Consider the following 18300-nt stretch of genomic DNA (forward strand, 5'->3'; position numbering starts at 1 on the left):
ATCAAATGCACATGCTATGAAAATATAATAGTATTAGTTAATTAGCTTCTACCTTAATATAGACTTTTAACCAATACTAAATACAACTAGAGTAGACAAAACACTAATTATTAGTAAAAGGCAAATAATGATGCTCAATTTTTAACACTATATTGCTAAAAATATTTTTATTAACCATAATGAAAATAATGGTAAGTGATATATATATATATATATATATATATATATGAATATAAAGTTTATTTATACGTTATATATACAAAAACTTTCAAGCTCTGCCAATATAATTTTATTAATGCGTAAAAAGAGCTAAAAAGGCGAGTTATTAATAAAACATTTACAATAAAGAGAACATTCTCCAGAACTCACAACCAAGTGAATAATAAAAATGTGTCAAAATTCGTGAAGTCAAAGACGAAGAGATGTTAAAGTAGCCTATGATTAATCAAAGGTAACACCTGTGCCAAATTTGATGGCGTTCCAGATGTCATTCTCCTGAGAGAGATTAATGCATTTGGCGTAGCACCCCCTTCAATGTTTGAGACACCACTCTCACTCCAACAGTGTTCGTCATCTTCAATTAAATACCTATTATGATCCGTGGACAGAGCGGTCTTTCCAGTACCTAATATGAACAATTGCAGAAAAAAGGTCCATTAATTAGTGCTGCAAAATGGAAGAGGATAAAATCCATTTCTGGTATAAGAAAGTTCTGTGTAACAAGACTGGTAAATTTCTGGTTCTAACACTTATTTGATGATCCAACAGAGTTATACCTGAGAGTCCAAAAAAGAGAGCAACATCCCCAGCTTTTCCCATGTTGCAGCCAGAGTGCAGGGATAGGATTTGGCGCTTAGGCATGAGATAGTGCATGACACTAAAGAGACCCTTCTTCATTTCCCATGCATACTGTGTCCCAAGGATGACCATTTCCTTCCTTGCAAGATTAAGATCAATGCTAGTGGAGGATGTCATGCAGCGAGTGTAACGATTGCAAGGAAACTTCCTAGCATTGTATATAGTGTATGGCTATCTCGAGCTGCATCTGTTGGCATTTTAATAGTAACAAATTCCATAAACACCATTCCTATGCTGTACACATCAGTTTTCTCTGTGCCCTTTAGTGAGTATGCATACTCTAAAAACATAGAAATGTCAATCCATGGTTAACACTTGGACAAGATACTTAGAGGTTTCTGGAACAAAATTCTGATTAGATTAAACTAAAATTTCATCTGGGTATTAAAAGTTTGCATAACAAAAGAATGAGATGAATAACAAAAGTCTGGTGTAATCAACTATTACCTAGGGCTATGTATCCATAAGATCCAGCAAAGCAAGAATTAGACTATGCATTAGATTCTGGATTCTCAACGAGTGATTTTTCCAGTCCAAAGTCTCCCAGGTGTGATTCTGGGCACATATAACTTGGAGTCCTAATGACCTAAGTTTAGAGCAAGAACAAACAGAAATTAATTTAGACAAAAAATGTTGAAACAGTGAACAAAAAAATAGTTTGGCAATATCACTCATTGAGGAAGCAAGATCATCATATGTCAACATTTTAGCAAGACCAAAGTTCCCTGCATCCCCAATTTTTAGCATGCGGATAGTATACAACACACCAAAATCCCAATTAGAGATGAAATCAAAAGAGCAGCGTGAGGATAAAATGAGTAAGCTATTTACCTAGACGTATATCTTAGCAGTAACCTTCTCCAATTCCACCAACTTCTGTTTGAAACCATTGATCTCCTTCTCCTTTTCATCAACCTTATCTCTCATCTCCTCCTCGAACCTAATCCTCTTGTTCCTTTCCTCAATTTCCTTGGTTTCCAGAACTCCAATCTTTCTCTCCAAATCCCTAACCATAACCTCACCCTCTGCCTTCACCTTCTTCAAAGCTGTCAGTTCCTTATCCAGAGACTCAACCAACGACTCCTTCACCCCTAAATCCTTCCTCAATTCAGAAGCATCCGCCCTCGCCTCCTCTAACGTAGTCATCTCCAATATCAAATCGTGCCGTAACCTCGCCAAGTCCGTCTTCAGGTCCATTGCCCTCCCCGCGATAACCTCGGCCGCAACAACATCCTTCAAATCAACGTTTAATCGGTGGAAAGGGATTATAATCGGTAGAATGTGATTATAATCGGTAGAAAATGTGGAAAATGATGTTTCAATTGGTGGAATCAAAGGTAAAGGCGAAAAAGATGAAGGTATGTGAGAAACCCTAGCAGTAGATGTGGTTGGATGATGAGTGAAGCGAAAATGCAGATCTGTGAAGAGAAATGGAGACTTACGGCTTAAGAACTCTCGAGAGAGAGAGTGAGAAGCTTCTGATGCTCGCCAGGGTGAAATGAGTGAATCTATGGAAATGAGAGTGTTTCTCGCGAGAGAAGAAATGCTGAATGAAGATGTGAAGATCGGCCCGTGGATGGAGTCAAGACCCTACTAAAGTGTGGTGTTAGGTTGATGAGGATTGGCGTCGAGAAAGAAGGAATAAGTCATTAGGTTTTCATAGGTGAAATGAAGAGATATTATGAACAATTTTTGAACATCAGGCATAATATATTACCAAACTCATATATTATAACATAGGTTTATAACTTCGTTATAATATATTTTTAATTTATTTACAAATTTACCATCGTGTTTTATATTATGACTTGATATTTATAATTTTGTTATAATAAGTTTTGAAATTATTTACAAGTTTGTCACCGTGTTTTATATTATAATTAATTTTCATAACTCCGTTATAATATGTTTTGAAATTATTTACAAATTTGTCACCGCATTCCATATTATGACTGATTTCATAACTACGTTATAATATGTCTTGTTATAAAATATTATTTTTCCACTAGTGAAGATTGGTGACAACAGGTTGATGGTGATGGAATTAGGGTTTCTATATAGAAAGGAAAGCTAACGTGGCAGATGAAAGAGTGTAGGGAGATTTAAGATTTTTAAAAAGGTAAATAAAATTAAATTAGCCTAGAGTATTTTTGGTGTGAAGATGTAGGGAACAGTGGTGAGGGAACAACTCTCATCGGTAAATGGCTTATTGGATTGGCTTCATTGAGAGATAGTCTTCATGGATCTTGGACTGTTTCTTTCTGCATCTCCATGTTCTTTCTGCACCCATATAAATTCATGAACTCCAAAATATACCTCATTAAAAATTATAATAAAAGAATAAAAAGTATCTCCACACTTCCAACTTTTAATGCATTTTAAATTGTGTAATGTGAAATATATTAAAAAAATACATTATGAATCATATCATCTTAAAGATATTTTCAAGTCCGAAAATATCTTTTGGACTGCATGTTTAAGAAATTATTTAAAAAAAAAACGACATTTAAAATACATATTTCGTAAGATATTTCTAGATTGGAAAATACTTTCAGAATTATATATTTCGACAATTTTAATACATTTCACATTATGTAATTTTGAAGGTTATTTTAGATTTAAAAATACCTTCAGGATTACACAATTTGGAAATACCTTTTAGATTGGTGAATTCATAACCTTTTTTGTTGTGATTTTTAATTCCTTCGTTTGTAGATGTGTTTTTTTAATTTCTTCTTCCTCTTATCTGCTCATTGCTTCTTTTTCGTTTTCTTTTTCTTTTCTTTCTCAGCTCATGATTAATACAGTGTGCAGCTGTAATTTTGTCTTTTTATGAAGTGGGTGGTGTAGAAGAAATCTTTGTTTTTTAGTGTTAATGGCATATATTGACTAATTAAAATTTATATGTTTAGTCATTATTATTAATACAACAAAAAAAATATATGAATCATTAGCATTATGATTCAGAATAGCTAAAAAATTAAATTTGTTGTGCTTTCATATTTATAAGTACCTTCTCTTTTATCATTTTAAAAATATTTATTTATTTATTTATTCTTCATAACTATAACTAATTTGAAAAAATTTAAACACTAAAAAATAAATTATTAAAATCTAATTAAATATTAAGAGATGTAATTATTAAAAAGAAAATCTATATTGAAAATGGATTATAAAGAAACATATAATAGTTAATTTTTTCTTTTATATTCATAAAAGATTGTTATACGAAAACATTTATGAAATAAAAAATTTATAAAACTAATATTTTAATATCAAGTATTAATGAATTACCGTTTTTTCTTCATAATATAACAAAACGTGTGAAAAATGACAACAAAAATAATAAATTTGTATATACCTTTTTCAGAAATTAAAAATAACCTGAAAAATAAAGATAAACAGCAAAAAAAAGAAAATAAAAAATATATTAGTAATTTTTTTATTATTTATTATATTTAATTTTATGTTTTACTATTTATTAATATTAAATGACGTGTTTTATAAAAAAATCAAAAATCATCTAATATAATTTTCATAAATTATCAACTTATAGTTAAGATGTCTTCATGCATGTGTCCTTTAAAGACACAATGTGTTAGGAGCTCAATTGGCACCTAAAAAGGTAATAAACATTTTTGCAAGACATAATGATAAGGTTAAGTTTTCTACAGAAGTTACTAAATGAACAATAACTGTTTTTTTTGGATAGAAATGTATTCAAGATATAAATGTTTTAAAAACTTTTTATTAAAATTATAAATTTTTTTCAACTAGAAAATTAAAAAAAAAATTCTCTTCAATCATTATTAGAAAATAAATTTAGTATAGAGAAAAAGTCAGTGTTAAATAATTATTTATGTTGATTTTGCATGTGAATGTGAAGTTAAAATCATGACATTAGTATTAATTTTTAAAGGATCAACCTAACTAACATAAGGTAATATTTTAATTAAAGCAGTCTACAATATACTTATTCGATACTTTTTATTTTAAAATTTGTTTAATTTTGTACTATGGCAATCGACCGACAGTCAATTAAATAGTTTAATCAGGAAAGGTAAATATCATTAGTAGCCAATTAATACGTTTAATGGTCATATTAAATGCGAATATACGTTATTTATGAGTGATTGACATGTTATATTGCACAAGAATATGATATTAATAGACAATTAACAGGTATATTAGCAAGTATTATTGGATTTATTGCAATAGCAATAATGAATTAATGAGCTTGATTGTCATAAGCGCTATAAATATAGGGTTAAGGCCCAGGTAAAAAGCTTCTTTTCTATCCTAATAAAATATAGACCTCTTAATGAAACATATCTGACTTGAGCGTCGGAGTGTCTTCTACAGGTCAACAACTCATCAAAGTGGATTGCATTCTCGGAGAGGATTGAAGATCAAAAGAGAGCAGAGTAAGGAAGAACGACCGACCCTCGGACCAATTCAACCGATCAATCTAAACTGGAAACGTACAAGCAAAGCACACAAATCGAAGGTTAGTGTCTCGGTCTCACAAACCCCACCGAAACATTTTTGCGCCTATCGTGGGGCAGAGAGCAAGCTGAAGACACCCAATGGTGACCACAAGAAATATGGAAGAGCAGAGCACCAGAGATTTAATCAAAGAATTACAAGCCCAGATTGAGGCACAGGCGCATACCATACAAGCGCAGGTGCATGCACAGCAAGAGATGTAGCGGAGGCATGCAGAGGAGATGGCGACACTAAGGGCCGAACGGGTTCCTCCCGAGCGGTCTGCCTCAAATCGGGAGAATGACGACGAAGCAAGCCATAATCACGCCAACCCGAACGGTCGAGGTAGAAGGGAACCAACACCCCTACAGACCGTTCGGCCTAGCAGTTTATCATTACTTCCCTTTACGGAGACCATCATGCAAACTCCAATGCTAGAAAAAAACTTCGCCCGCATTGGATAAGTATGATGGTTCAGCTGATCCAGACGATCACCTAAGGACGTTCGCTAATGCAATGACATTCTATACAAACAACGACCCGATCATATGCAGAGCGTTCTCATTATCACTCAAGGAAGAGGCATTGGAATGGTACAACACTCTTCCTCTCAGCACAGTGGATTGCTTCGCCATTGTGGAAACCCTCTTTAGAAGGCAATACGCCTCTAATCGGAAACAGGAAATAACACCGACAGAATTGGTAAATACTAAACAGGAGAAAGGGGAAACTTTGAAGGACTTTATGAAAAGGTATACCGAAACCGCCCGACGAGTTAAAGAGGTCAATCACTCTTTTATCATTAACAATTTGCCTTCATGCTTAAGGCCAGGATACTTTGCTTAAAAATTGTATGCACGACCACCAAAAACTATGGAAGAGCTCCAAGAGAGAGCAGCTGAGTTCATCCGCATGGAGGAAATGTGATTGTCACAAAGGAAGCAGCAATAAGAGGCAGATGTAGGCGGGGGTAGAAGGGACGACAAGCGACCGTTCGACAGTAATGATAAAAGTGGGGAGCTTCCCCGGACGTTTAAGTTTCACCATTATACAGCCCTCAATGCACCTAGGGCAAAGGTTCTCGAAGAAGCCCTAAATGCGGAACTTCTCACACCTCGAAGGAAATCATCACCAAAAAACGCAGATAAAAGGAATAGTTGCCGATACCATCAGAATCATGCACATACTACAGAAGAATGCATCACACTAAAAAATGAAATAGAGAGTCTCGTTCGGGTGGGGCACCTCCGTAGGTATATAAATGAAACAAGAAGCCTCCCCAGGGAAGGATATTTGCGAAGAAGTCCCGAGCGGACGTGTCGTAAGGACGATCGGAGGCGGAGCTATAGCCGCAGTCCAAGTCATCCTCGTGAACGATCAGTCCGTGGATTTATAAACTGAGGAACAACATCCAAAACTTTATTAATGTCATGTTTAAATTCAATTTCATTTGAATTAGATTCTTGTTCTTGTCTTATGCTTTCATTATGGAATAAATTAAGCCTAGCAATTCATGTTCAGTCACTGGTTGCTAACTTTGTTAAAGTTCATATTCAACGACGAAGTCTTTCAGGAAGAGTTTGAAGACAAAGACCGAGCGGTAAATCCCACTCGACCGAGAGGAAAACTCCTCTTGTTGAAATTAAAGACCAAGAGGTAAATCCCTCTTGGCCTAGAGGTAAATCCCTCTCGTCAAGATTGAAGACAAAGACCTAGCAGTAAATCATACTCGGTTGAGAGGTAAACTCCTCTCGTTGAAATTAAAGACCAAGAGGTTAATCTCTCTTGGCCGAGAGGTAAATCCCTCTCGTCAAGATTGAAGACAAAGACCAAGCGGTAAATCCCACTCGGCTGAGAGGTAAACTCCTCTCGTTGAAATTAAAGACCAAGAGCTAAATCCCTCTTGGCCGTGAGGTAAATCCCTCTCGTCAAGATTGAAGACAAAGACCGAGTGGTAAATCCCACTCGGCCGAGAGGTAAACTCTTCTCGTTGAAATTAAAGACCAAGAGATAAATCCCTCTTGGCCAAGAGGTAAATCCCTCTCGTCAAAGCTGAAGTCAAAGACTGAGAGGAAAATCCCTCTCAACCGAGCGGTGAAGAGTGCTCGTGAACTCTCACTCTCGTCCACAAAACCCAAGGAACATTCTCCGAGAGCTCCTGGTCCTAAACCGAGCAGTCACAAGTATTCGGCCATTCGGTCTCAAACCACAGCACATCGCCCGATGATTCAAAAGGGTAATCACTCTTTCCTACCTCTTTAAATTCGTCCGGCGAATTTAAACCCCTTCGCACCTGCAAACAACTGCTCAGGGCTTGGGGGGCTTAATGTACAATACCTGGCAACCGACTGGCTGTCAGACAAACTAATCAGGAAAGGTAAATATCATTAGTGACCAATTAATACGTTTAATGGCCATATTAAATGCGAATATACGTTATTTATGAGTGATTGACAGGTCGTATTGCACAAGAATATGGTATTAATAGACAATTAGTAGGTATATTAGCAAGTATTATTGGATTTATTGTAATATCAAATATGAATTAATGAGCTTGATTGCCATAAGCCCTATAAATATAGGGTTAAGGCCCAGGTAAAGAGCTTCTTTTCTATCCTAATAAAATATAGACTTCTTGATGAAACATATCTGACTTAAGCGTCGGAGTGTCTTCTGCAGGTCAACAACTCATCAAAGTGGATTGCATTCTCGGAGAGGATTGAAGATCAAAAGAGAGCAGAGTAAGGAAGAATGACCGACCCTTGGACCAATTCAACCGATCGATCTAAACTGAAAACGTACAAGCGGAGCACACAAATCGAAGGTTAGTGTCTCGGTCTCACAAACCCCACCGAAACAAATTTAGTATTGGTTTAGAAAAAAATAAATTTTTTTTTTAATATTAATTCAATTTAAATTAGCTATACATTAATGATAATAAGGAATTATAATAGATTAATACAGATAGCGTTTATCTACTGTTCAACCAGTAAAAAAAATCAAATATATTATTTATATCATATATTCATTTAAAAAATATTTATGAATTTTTCAAAATATGTAGATATTCAAATATATCCGCAAATATCTAACAAAATAGTTTGTAAATTTTTAAAATAAAATTAAAAAATATAAACAGAATAGAAATTAATTTAAATATAAAATAAATTTTAATTAAATTTAAATTAATAAAATATAAATTAAATTTTAATTTTAATATTTTACAAGTAATGGATATTTGTGGTATAATATGATAGATGCAATGTATTAAAATACATATTATCCACGGATAATAAATATCCACAAATACAAACTACTCATTATAAATTTTATCGACAAATATTTATAGACACAAATATTTTTGTCATTTATGTGACTTAAAAAATACATGTTCAAGTAATATAAATAAAAGAATAAATAAATAATTTAGACTAAGGATATGAATAGAAAAAAGAAGAAAATATGAATAAAATGAAAGTGAGGAAGAATTAAGGAAAAAAATGTAGATGAAAAAAATTTGAAAAAAATGTAAATGAAAGAAATATATGTGTGAATGAAAAAATAAATATGAATAAAGGAAATGGACTCTGTGAACTAAATAAATGTAAGGAGATTTATAAATGTAAATAAAGAAAATACGTGTAATGAAATCTATATAAAAAAGTGAAAAAAAAATTATGAATGAAAAAAAACATTATTTTTAAATCTAAACAACTATATTAAAATTAATTTTTGTTCATATCAAATACGAAGAAAATGCATTTAGAATATTCAAATAAATTTCAAAATGTTAATATAAAAAGAAGTAATAGTAGGATGAGATACATTTAGATTTATTTAATACATATTATAAAAATAAAATAATTATACGTTTTATATTTTTTGAAAAAAAAGAGTAAAAAAAATTAAATGGATGTAAAAAATTTGTACGTAATATATATGTTTTTATTTAGAATGTAAAATTGTTTCGTAATGACATCCAAACATCACACAAAAACACCACTATTAATTTCTTTTGTGGTAATGATATTGACTATCTACTCATACAGTAAAACAACTCACTTAAAGGTGGGAAATGATTTTACAGTAAACTGCTCTTCCTAACACAGATCTTCATATTCAGCTATACATGGTCACTGGAACAGTCAAAACTCCTACTTCTGTTCCTCACATGTTTGGCTAATGAAGATTATAAAGCAATAAACTCGTAAGATGATATTTTTTCTTTTTTAAAGACACACATTACTATGTAACAAAACAAATATCCTCAGATAGAAGGTGACTCCTCTGTGCCATTTGGTAGTGTGGTAGAAGCTTCTAAATCAATGGTATCAGGGTTCACAAACTTCAAGTAATTTTCAATCTCTTTGGACTCATGGCTTCTGTATCTGAGACCTAGCCACTTCCTTTGTGGCTTTCTCTTTCTGTCACTGATGGCAATGGCAAGGTCATTGGGAAAGAGGTTTTTGAAGACAAAGGCATGCAATATAGTTGATACAAGCAGTGCTACTACTATCAGTGTGGAGATGAGACTCAGTACCACACACATTGTCTTTGTAACCCCATTTGTGACCTTGTTTGAGTATCTGATTGTTGCAATTGCTGCACCTGTCATTGGAAAAGTGTAGGCCCACCATGCAAGCGAAAATCTGCAGAATAATAACACCCAAAAGAGTTTATATGAAAATTCAGTAGTGTAACTTTATAAAGTAAACAAATAAGAGCAACAAGATATGTAACATACACGAATCCTCTGAAGAAATTGATCCTGACAGCCTGCAAAAGCATATGAAACTACTTAGTACTAAGTAACTTTGATATAAACAATCTGTAAGTGTTGTACATGAAAATTATAGAATGCCCTGTTTAGGAATACATATGAAAACTACCCAACATTGAGTGTGCTTATTTCAAAAGGGCTAATTACATTCAGTTTTCTTGAAATTTGAGAAAATTATGCTTAAATCCTGCTTGTTTAGAAATGAGAAACTAGTTTATGCATGTAGAGTTTTTATAATTAAAATAAGAAAGGGAGTAAGTATAATTAATGCTTACTTTGAAAGGGAAAAAGGCTTACCAGAGAGAAATAAAGGAAGAGGGCAATGAAATAGGCAATCCGTGATCCATAGTCAAAAGAACCCTGAATGTTGGCCCATGCCATGGAAGCTACACTTGGTGCTGCAACAAACAGAAAGAACACAGGATGCAGCTCTTTTGGGAGGGTCTCATTTGTTGGAAGTCTCTGATAGAGAGTTACAAACAGGACAATGTAGTGAGCTAGTCCAATAGCAAAAAAGAAAATAGGCCCTTCTTTAAGACCCATAGATGCTCCTAGCAAAGCCCCTACAAAGTTTCCAACAATTGATAAATGATTTGAAGGATTGGCCACCTTTGAGAGCCTCCTTTGACCCCCTGACATCCACTGTCCATAGATCTTAATTTCAAGACAGAATATTGGTATCATTAGAATGTACCAAAGGGCATGGTGCAAGTTTTTGGTCACTGATGGGGGAACCCCAAGAGCTAAGAACAAGAGGGCTATCCATGGTGCAAAGAAGAAGTTAACACGGATTGGATGGTAGTACTCACGACGAACCGCTTCAAAGTAGAGAATTATTTTGAGAAGATAGGTGGTGAAAATTATGGTAACAAGAACAATGGATATGATCCATAAGACTAAGTTGACTTTGAGGCTTATGTGAAGAAATTGAGTGGATGGAGATGTGGCAAGTGCTTTCCAAAGAATTGCTTGGCTGCTAACTCCAAGGCAGACACCAAAGCATGAAATAGGAAACCGAAGAAGAAATGGCCATTTCTTATCCTGAGGTAGCACTGTCTCTTCTGAAGCCTGTTTGTTGAAGTAGGAAAACAAAATATGTTATAATCTTCAAGAACTAATAAGCAAAAGCAACCATGTAAGAAATTGTTTAGGAGGATAATAAAGTCACTCAATTAAGTACTTCATTGAACATCTCATACCATTCAACATGAGATTGATGGAAGAAAGTAATCACATACCCTGAGAGTTTCTAACTCTGGACCTTCCAAGGCATCGAAATACCGATCGACAGGTAAAGGCCTTTCAATGTTCCTGGGGGTGTTGTTACCATCTTGTGCAGTTGCTTTGGGTGACTTTCCTCGTAGAATTGATAATTGTCTCTCAAGTGTTCCAGACCATGTTTTGAAAGAGTCAAACCTCTTGTCCTTGAATGCTTTGATGCCAGGATTGTTGTTTACCTTGGCTCCATTGGCTGCTTCTTGGAGCACATGGCCTTTTGGCATTGGTTGAGAGTAACATTTTGATTGCTGGGGATGGTTAGAGGTAGCAGTTGCTGATTGAGAAGAGGAAATGTGAATACCATCTGTTTTTGCATCCAGTGGTGGAAGCTCCACTTCTTCAGAAGAAAGTGGCATGCTGACAGAATACTTCCTTTGATGATTGATGACTACAGGTGCATCATGTTGTATTCCTTGTGAGGTTGCTTCACTTCCCTGATGCAAACGTGGAAACACAAATTTGAGAAATTGGGTTTATAATATTCAATTTTGCTGGTGAAATATTCAAAAAGAGTCTTACTTTGGATGATGGGCTGGGAAACTGAAAGTCAGAAGTATCAAAGCCAGCAACTTCACTTGATGATATATACTTGATAAGTGATGGAACTTCTGGAGAGCCTTGTTCTACAATTTCAATGTTTATGTTGTTTTCCATACTAGACCTGAGAAAAATATGTGTTAGACTCCCTTTGCACTAATTCAGAAAAGTTACAGCAGAAAAGATTCAATAAAATTTCACATAAAGCTTTGCCACCAATTAATAGAATCTCATTGGTGAGCACAGAACCATACATAATGAAACAAGTGGAGCAGGTCAAATTCAGATCTGAATTAGATGAGCAAAACGAGTAGATGGTATTGGTTAACAAAGAACTAGGAATTTATCATCACTTATATCTTGCTCTAATTACTGAGACAAAGACAATCCTCTACATTCAATAAGATGATCACATTCATCCACCTAGATCATAGATTACTTATTCTTTTCGTAGAAACTACGTTCCTGCCAGCCACTTCAGATCCAAAGGGAATTTCTAAGCATTTATGCATTCAAAATCAGTGAATATGCATCTTTTTTTCTAATTTGAAACTCTTCCCTCTTTTGAGTGGTTCTTGTCTGCTAAATTAATACAACAGGGAAAGGTCCTTTTTCCCTCCCCACAAAAAATAGACAAAACAAAGTGAGTGAATGAAGATCAATAAGCATTATTGGATAATGACTGCAGAGTGTCAAATCTCAGTCCCTTCAGTCTTCTCCAATACACTGTTTACATTGATTTTGTTTGGTGAAGCCATAAATGCAGCAATCCTTAACTATTAATTCAATCCCTATTGGCCATGGATCCATATCCCATATAATGGTGACATCAAAATCAGATAAATCTATGTAGAAAAGAAATCAACGGCTAATGCAACCTCAAACACAAGGCAGACTTGAAATTTGAACCAGTGAAACTATATTCACATAATACATAGCAGAATAATGGAGAAGTTCATTCAAGGGAAGGAAACAAGATCAAAAGTAAAAGGAATACGAATCATAACCTTTACCCTTTTCTCTTCTCTGCCACAGGACTGATGTTTAGAAAGCTTGGAAAAAGTTCTAGTGAGTTGATGATGAAAAAGATAGATTTTGAATATGAACAAAATTGGAATTCACAAGAGAAAATGCACCATAAGCTTAAAAAAATGGCGATGGAAAAAGATGTGGCAAGAAGTCATAGAATTAGAAAAGATGATTATATATGGTCCAAGGCCAGGGTAGGCCAAGTGTAATTTGCATCCGTAATCTTGAAAGGTCCTCATTTTTTATAATCACAGCTGCTTATTTGTTTGAAAAAGACGCTTCCGAGGAAGAGGACAAAACATCATAAAATATTGTAGGACAGGTTAGAAGGTACAAACTTTGAAATACCAACTTTTTTGTGGATGAAGTGATGAACAACTGTGTTTGACAAGATATATAAAAAGAAAAAAAGGAACTATTGAGTACGTACGTAGTTGGTCTACAATTGAATACATTGGTGCTTTCCTGGAAGATGAACGATGATGAAATTATGAAAAGAGATTGTCCCAAACAGTGTAATACAATTTCTATAATGTGTCTCTGTAAACTTACTTGAACCAACAAAATTATGGAAAATGACGCTTGAATAACTATTTTTGACAACATTTAGACACGCGCACATGTGTCTAAATTTGAGTGGTCCATTTTCATTTAATTTTTCCAACTGGACCACTCAAATTTAGACACGTGTGCGCGTGTCTAAATGTTGTCAAAAATGGTTGTTCAAGTATCATTTTCCCAAAATTATACTTGTTACTCATAAACATGAGAGAACCTTACACCATTTCATGTGTTTTCAATAAATTTTAGTTAGTTTATCGTAAAGATATTGTGTCTAAAAAAGACTAAGTTGTTCTTCTTTAATTAGTAATCTCAGGTTTGAGTCATGTATATATGTATAAATGTAACGAATTTAGCTTATATTTTGACATTAGATTTGTGTAGGACTTGGAAATATTTTAATAATAGATTTTAAAATGAATAGAAAGTGAAAGTTTATAAATAGAAGTTAGATCCATATTTGTTTTTAGTTCATCTTAAAACTTTATAAGTGTTCTATTTACTTGGAGTTATACGGTTTAAATGAAATTTTTGAAGGGGATAGTTATCTTGTATAAGTGTTGATATTATTAGAAACACTAAATAACAATTCTATGAGTGTTTTCCAATCAACAAAACCTAACAAACTATTAACAAAGAATAATATTAGTGTCAATTAAAAAAAAAAACATTGTCGACAGCCACAAAAATATAACCATGAAAAATGTCAAATAAAAGAAAAAGTTTAGCTAAAGTTCATTGAGAAATAATATCAACCTTCAATTTTCCTAAAATAAAAAATCTAATATATGGTTAGGAAAAAGAAAATCGTAACTGTTATCAGATGAAGATAAATTCACTTAACGTGGATTAAAAGAAAAAGTGTTTGATATCAATAAAAGAAAACATCATTAATATTAACAAAAATAATTATAAGTAACAATGCTTAAATAAACAACTTTGACCTTATATCGACAATGAAATAATTACAATCGACTTTTAGTTTAAATAAAATATTTCTCGACATATATCAAAAAACAATATAAAGATTCTAATATCAAATATCGATCAAATCAAAGTTGTTTTATTAATTTAATTACTCTTACAAAAGTATAAAATTTTAATCTCTTTTTAAATTTATTATTCATACTACATATATTTTTTCCTTATAAATTACTTCAAATTTCAATAAAAAATTATTTATTAAAATTTCCTATAAATACACTATTAAAAAAGTAAAGATTTGAGAATGTTGGTTCTTCACAGAATTATCTCTTACAATTATAGAAAATGCTTGTAGGGAAGATGAAACCAAGTCCAACCTGATGAACTGTATGTCTAGCTTCAATTCCGAAATGACGGATTAATTATTTTAGATCACTTTAGTAAATGAAATATTTTAAATAAAAAATAATAAATACATAATTTTAAATTTTAAATTTTAAATCACTTACCTAAGATGAAATTAATATAGTAAATTAAATTAATTTTGGTTTTTAGGTTAAATAACTTATTATATAAAATTCTAAAATGTATATATTTTAATAAAATAATATTTTTTAAATATAATTGCTGTTTAAAAAGGGTCTAAATCAATATAAGTTGTGAACTAAACGAGCAATAAATCACATCTTTTGTCGATCCATAAATCTATGTTTACACCTTTTATTATAAAAGATGCATGCATATCATGAAGATAAAGAGTAGAAGCTAAAATATTTATATATCATCACATACCTAAGATGCCAACTATTTGATTTTTAAATAATGAGAGTGTAGATTTTATGGTATACTAGCTATTGCAAGCATGAAAAAGTAGAGAGTGAAGTCAGCACCAGCAGCCAAAGTCAAAGGGTTATCACGTTTTCGATTTTCACGTTGTGGTCTTTATCAGTACAGCAAATTGTTGCTAAGTTTTGAACAGAGGGATTTCAGGTTTGAAACCTCACAATTTTATCTTAGAGAGAAGACATGTTTAGCACGGAAGTGTAGATGTCACCAACTCATTACTCAAATTCTTAATATTACAAAAGTAAATAAATAAATAAAATTAATTAGTAATTTAATTTTTATATTTAAAATTATGAATAATTTCTTTGTATATCTATTTTTATTCAATTGAGTATTTTTGTAAAAAAAAAAAACTCAATGTAAATCGTTTTTATATTAGAGAAATAATTTGATAGATTGAAATGGAGATGTGAAATTTTGTTAATGATTTTGAATTGCAGAGATGCATTCTCTTATTTCTCTTTTGCTTCTTGTATTGTATTGTTACCATTCAATCTCTCTAGAAAACAGGAAAGTTGAAGGATTACTTGTCGAATACGTCGTTGTGTTCCTTTTTACCCTGAATTTGGGTTGGAATACAAATTGAGAGAACCCTGGAGAAGCTGCCAACAACAAAGTCGGAGTAGAGCAATGCCAAGAGGTAACAATAGCTGTGATGACGGTGATCGGTTGAAGTGTCTAGTCAAGCAAGAATTCAAGAGGTATTATCAGACATGTGAATTCTATCATTGCGTTCATATTTCCAGTTTTCACTAATTCCTAGAATCTAACTTTTCTAGTTTGTTAAAATTTGAAATATGAGTTTACGTTTGTGATTTTTATCAAATATTTGCTCTAGATGCTAATTAGTACTATTGTAAATATGTTAGATAGTAAAAAGGTGCTTTCATATACATTGTATCTCATTCAAAATCATTAATTGCATACTCATGTGTGGTGTGAAATCCTAATGAACAAGTTTTGCCTATTTTGGTACCAATACCTGGTTTGAATTATGAATTTGTGTTTTTTTTACTAGTTTGATAGTTTTATACACATCTTATACATAAACATTCATTTTTTGTTTCATTGTAGTGAAAGGAAGCAATCATTATATTCATTTAAACTTTACTAAATTATATTTATTTGCTTGCTCTAGCATCAAAGTTGTCAACCATAACCATACTAACTAGAAGTCAAATCAAATAGAAACTACTATTACTAATTTCATTTGTTTGAACTTAACATAAAATCAACATAATTAATAAACTAACCCCAAATTCAAGTGCTTGATCTCAAATAGTATGAATTAAAGAGACGCAATGAACATGGCTAATTGGGTAAAATTTGGCAAAAAAAAATGTGCAAAATCAACACATAAACTAGAAGATATTTCAAAAAACATAAAACAAGCAATGAAGATGGATAAAATGATAAGCTTGAAGTAACGATTGAAACAATTACACTAAATTCAAACATATTAACCTTAGATTATAAAAGTATCGAAATAAAACAATAAATCCAAATTCAAATAAATTAACATAACCAAAACCAAAAGCTTAATTATGTAGAAGAAGGAATGTGATACCTTGCAAGAGTTTCATACAAACACATTCTTTAAAGCACAATACAAAAATCCAATGTCAAGCTTCAAAAGTGAATTAGGGTAAGCAACTGAGAACAACATTGCGAGATAAAGATAGAGAGAAATAAACAAAAAATTGATAGAGTGAGAGAAAAATGAGAGGCTTACCAAATCTAATCACAACAATACTGAAAAGGAGACGAAGATTAGTGAAAAGATTGAATAGAATGAGATGACGATCGGTAACAAAGTGAGATAGTGTTGGTGACAAAGTGGGAGAGAATGAATCCAATTTTTTCTATCATAGAAAAGGGAACAATTCACATCTTTGCTATCAGAAGGGAGGAAGAATGAATTTTTCAATTATTAATTTATTTTACATAAATTATTACCGACGAACAAAATTTGTCAATAAAAATACATACATTTTACCGACGAATTATTTTAAAGAATTACTTTCATCATAACAAAACTAAAATACTTTATTAATAATATTCATTAGTAATACAATATTACTTACAGATCGAGTTACATAACTAAATATCCATATGTAAATATTCATTAGTAAATATTGTCACTAGTAAAAAATCGTAATTTTAACTCACATATTACACTTCGATTCCAGCAAAACCGAAGCGTATAAAAACACGGTGGCAATTTCGTAATATTTAGAGCACTATATGCCTCGGTTGTCAAGTAACCGAGGTCTAAAGAAAATACTGTCTCGGTTATCAGGGTGAACCGAAGCATAAACCCCACAAATATTATATTAATTAAATATTTTTTCTGGTGGTGGCAGAGATACTGCCTCGGTTGGTAGGAAGACCGAGGCATACAAGCCTTTACAGCCTCGGGGCAAGAGGGACCGAGGCATAAAAGCCTTTCTTATATGCAAAGGAGGTAACTTTCCCCCAAATTCATCTAAGAAAACCTAGTGAGACTGCCTTCTTTCTCACGTGTGCAGCCTCGTCCCGGACCATTCCACCGACGGCATCATCTACTCCGACTGCGGCCTCGTCCCCGACCACTCCACCGGCGACATCGTCTTCTCCGAGTGCGGCCTCGTCCTAGACCACTCCACCGGCGACATCCTCTGCTCCGAGTGCGGCCTCGTCCTCGAGTCCCACTCCATGGACGAGATCTCCATGGACCATCATCGTCCTCGAGTGTAGATCCCTTCGCGACGATGATGGTCACAACACCCACACAGCCAACACAACCGCGAGATCGGTGGTTTCTGGCGAGAGAGAAACGATGGTGGACGCGGCGACGGCGAGGACGCGGCGGCAGCGAGAATTCCTCGATCTCCCTCACCATCTCTGTTTTCTACGATTTGAGTTTGGTTGCTGCAATTTGAGTTTGGTTTCTGCGATTTTTGAGTTTCTGGGTTCTGTGTGCAAGTTGGGGTGGAGAAGATTGAATCATGGAGGCACGATTT

The 18300-nt window shown here is 33.3% G+C and overlaps 2 protein-coding genes across 4 annotated transcripts; both read right to left on the minus strand.

Annotated features, from left to right (window-relative positions):
• Positions 1–274: 274 nt before the first annotated feature.
• Positions 275–2534, minus strand: LOC148199517 (peroxisomal and mitochondrial division factor 2-like). Of its 2 annotated transcripts, XM_088113578.1 has the most exons (5): positions 2301–2531; positions 1690–2091; positions 1306–1444; positions 777–1138; positions 275–625 (listed from the first exon to the last, which is right to left on the minus strand). In XM_088113578.1, the coding sequence occupies exon 2, from the start codon at positions 2053–2055 to the stop codon at positions 1690–1692; it is 366 nt and encodes a 121-aa protein (XP_087969704.1). In that variant the 5' UTR covers positions 2056–2091; positions 2301–2531; the 3' UTR covers positions 275–625; positions 777–1138; positions 1306–1444. The 2 variants fall into 2 exon arrangements, with proteins under 2 accessions (XP_087969704.1, XP_087969705.1); XM_088113579.1 differs by lacking the exon at positions 1306–1444 and having other exon boundaries at positions 1690–2534.
• A 6757-nt stretch (positions 2535–9291) lies between these two features.
• LOC124820036 (S-type anion channel SLAH2-like) lies at positions 9292–13116 on the minus strand. 2 transcript variants are annotated; one of them, XM_088113577.1, is made up of 6 exons: positions 12952–13116; positions 11921–12062; positions 11362–11835; positions 10421–11191; positions 10088–10119; positions 9292–9992 (listed from the first exon to the last, which is right to left on the minus strand). In XM_088113577.1, exons 2-6 carry the CDS (start codon positions 12053–12055, stop codon positions 9611–9613), a joined length of 1794 nt encoding a protein of 597 aa, XP_087969703.1. In that variant the 5' UTR covers positions 12056–12062; positions 12952–13116; the 3' UTR covers positions 9292–9610. The 2 variants fall into 2 exon arrangements, with proteins under 2 accessions (XP_087969703.1, XP_087969702.1); XM_088113576.1 differs by having other exon boundaries at positions 12946–13087.
• Positions 13117–18300: the final 5184 nt, after the last annotated feature.

Source organism: Vigna umbellata, chromosome 4 (assembly GCF_029865625.1).
Source record: "Vigna umbellata cultivar VRB3 chromosome 4, Vumbellata_1.0, whole genome shotgun sequence".
Lineage (NCBI taxonomy): Eukaryota > Viridiplantae > Streptophyta > Magnoliopsida > Fabales > Fabaceae > Vigna > Vigna umbellata.

Excerpts from the sequence above, each read along its gene's own strand:
- LOC148199517 (XM_088113579.1), bottom strand. The coding sequence starts at position 2,055 with ATGGACCTGAAGACGGACTTGGCGAGGTTACGGCACGATTTGATATTG.
- LOC124820036 (XM_088113577.1), bottom strand. The coding sequence starts at position 12,055 with ATGGAAAACAACATAAACATTGAAATTGTAGAACAAGGCTCTCCAGAA. Across the intron at positions 11,192-11,361 it reads CAGAGTTAGAAACTCTCAGG|GCTTCAGAAGAGACAGTGCT; the intron begins GTATGTGATTAC and ends TTCAACAAACAG. Across the intron at positions 9,993-10,087 it reads AATTTCTTCAGAGGATTCGT|ATTTTCGCTTGCATGGTGGG; the intron begins GTATGTTACATA and ends ATTATTCTGCAG.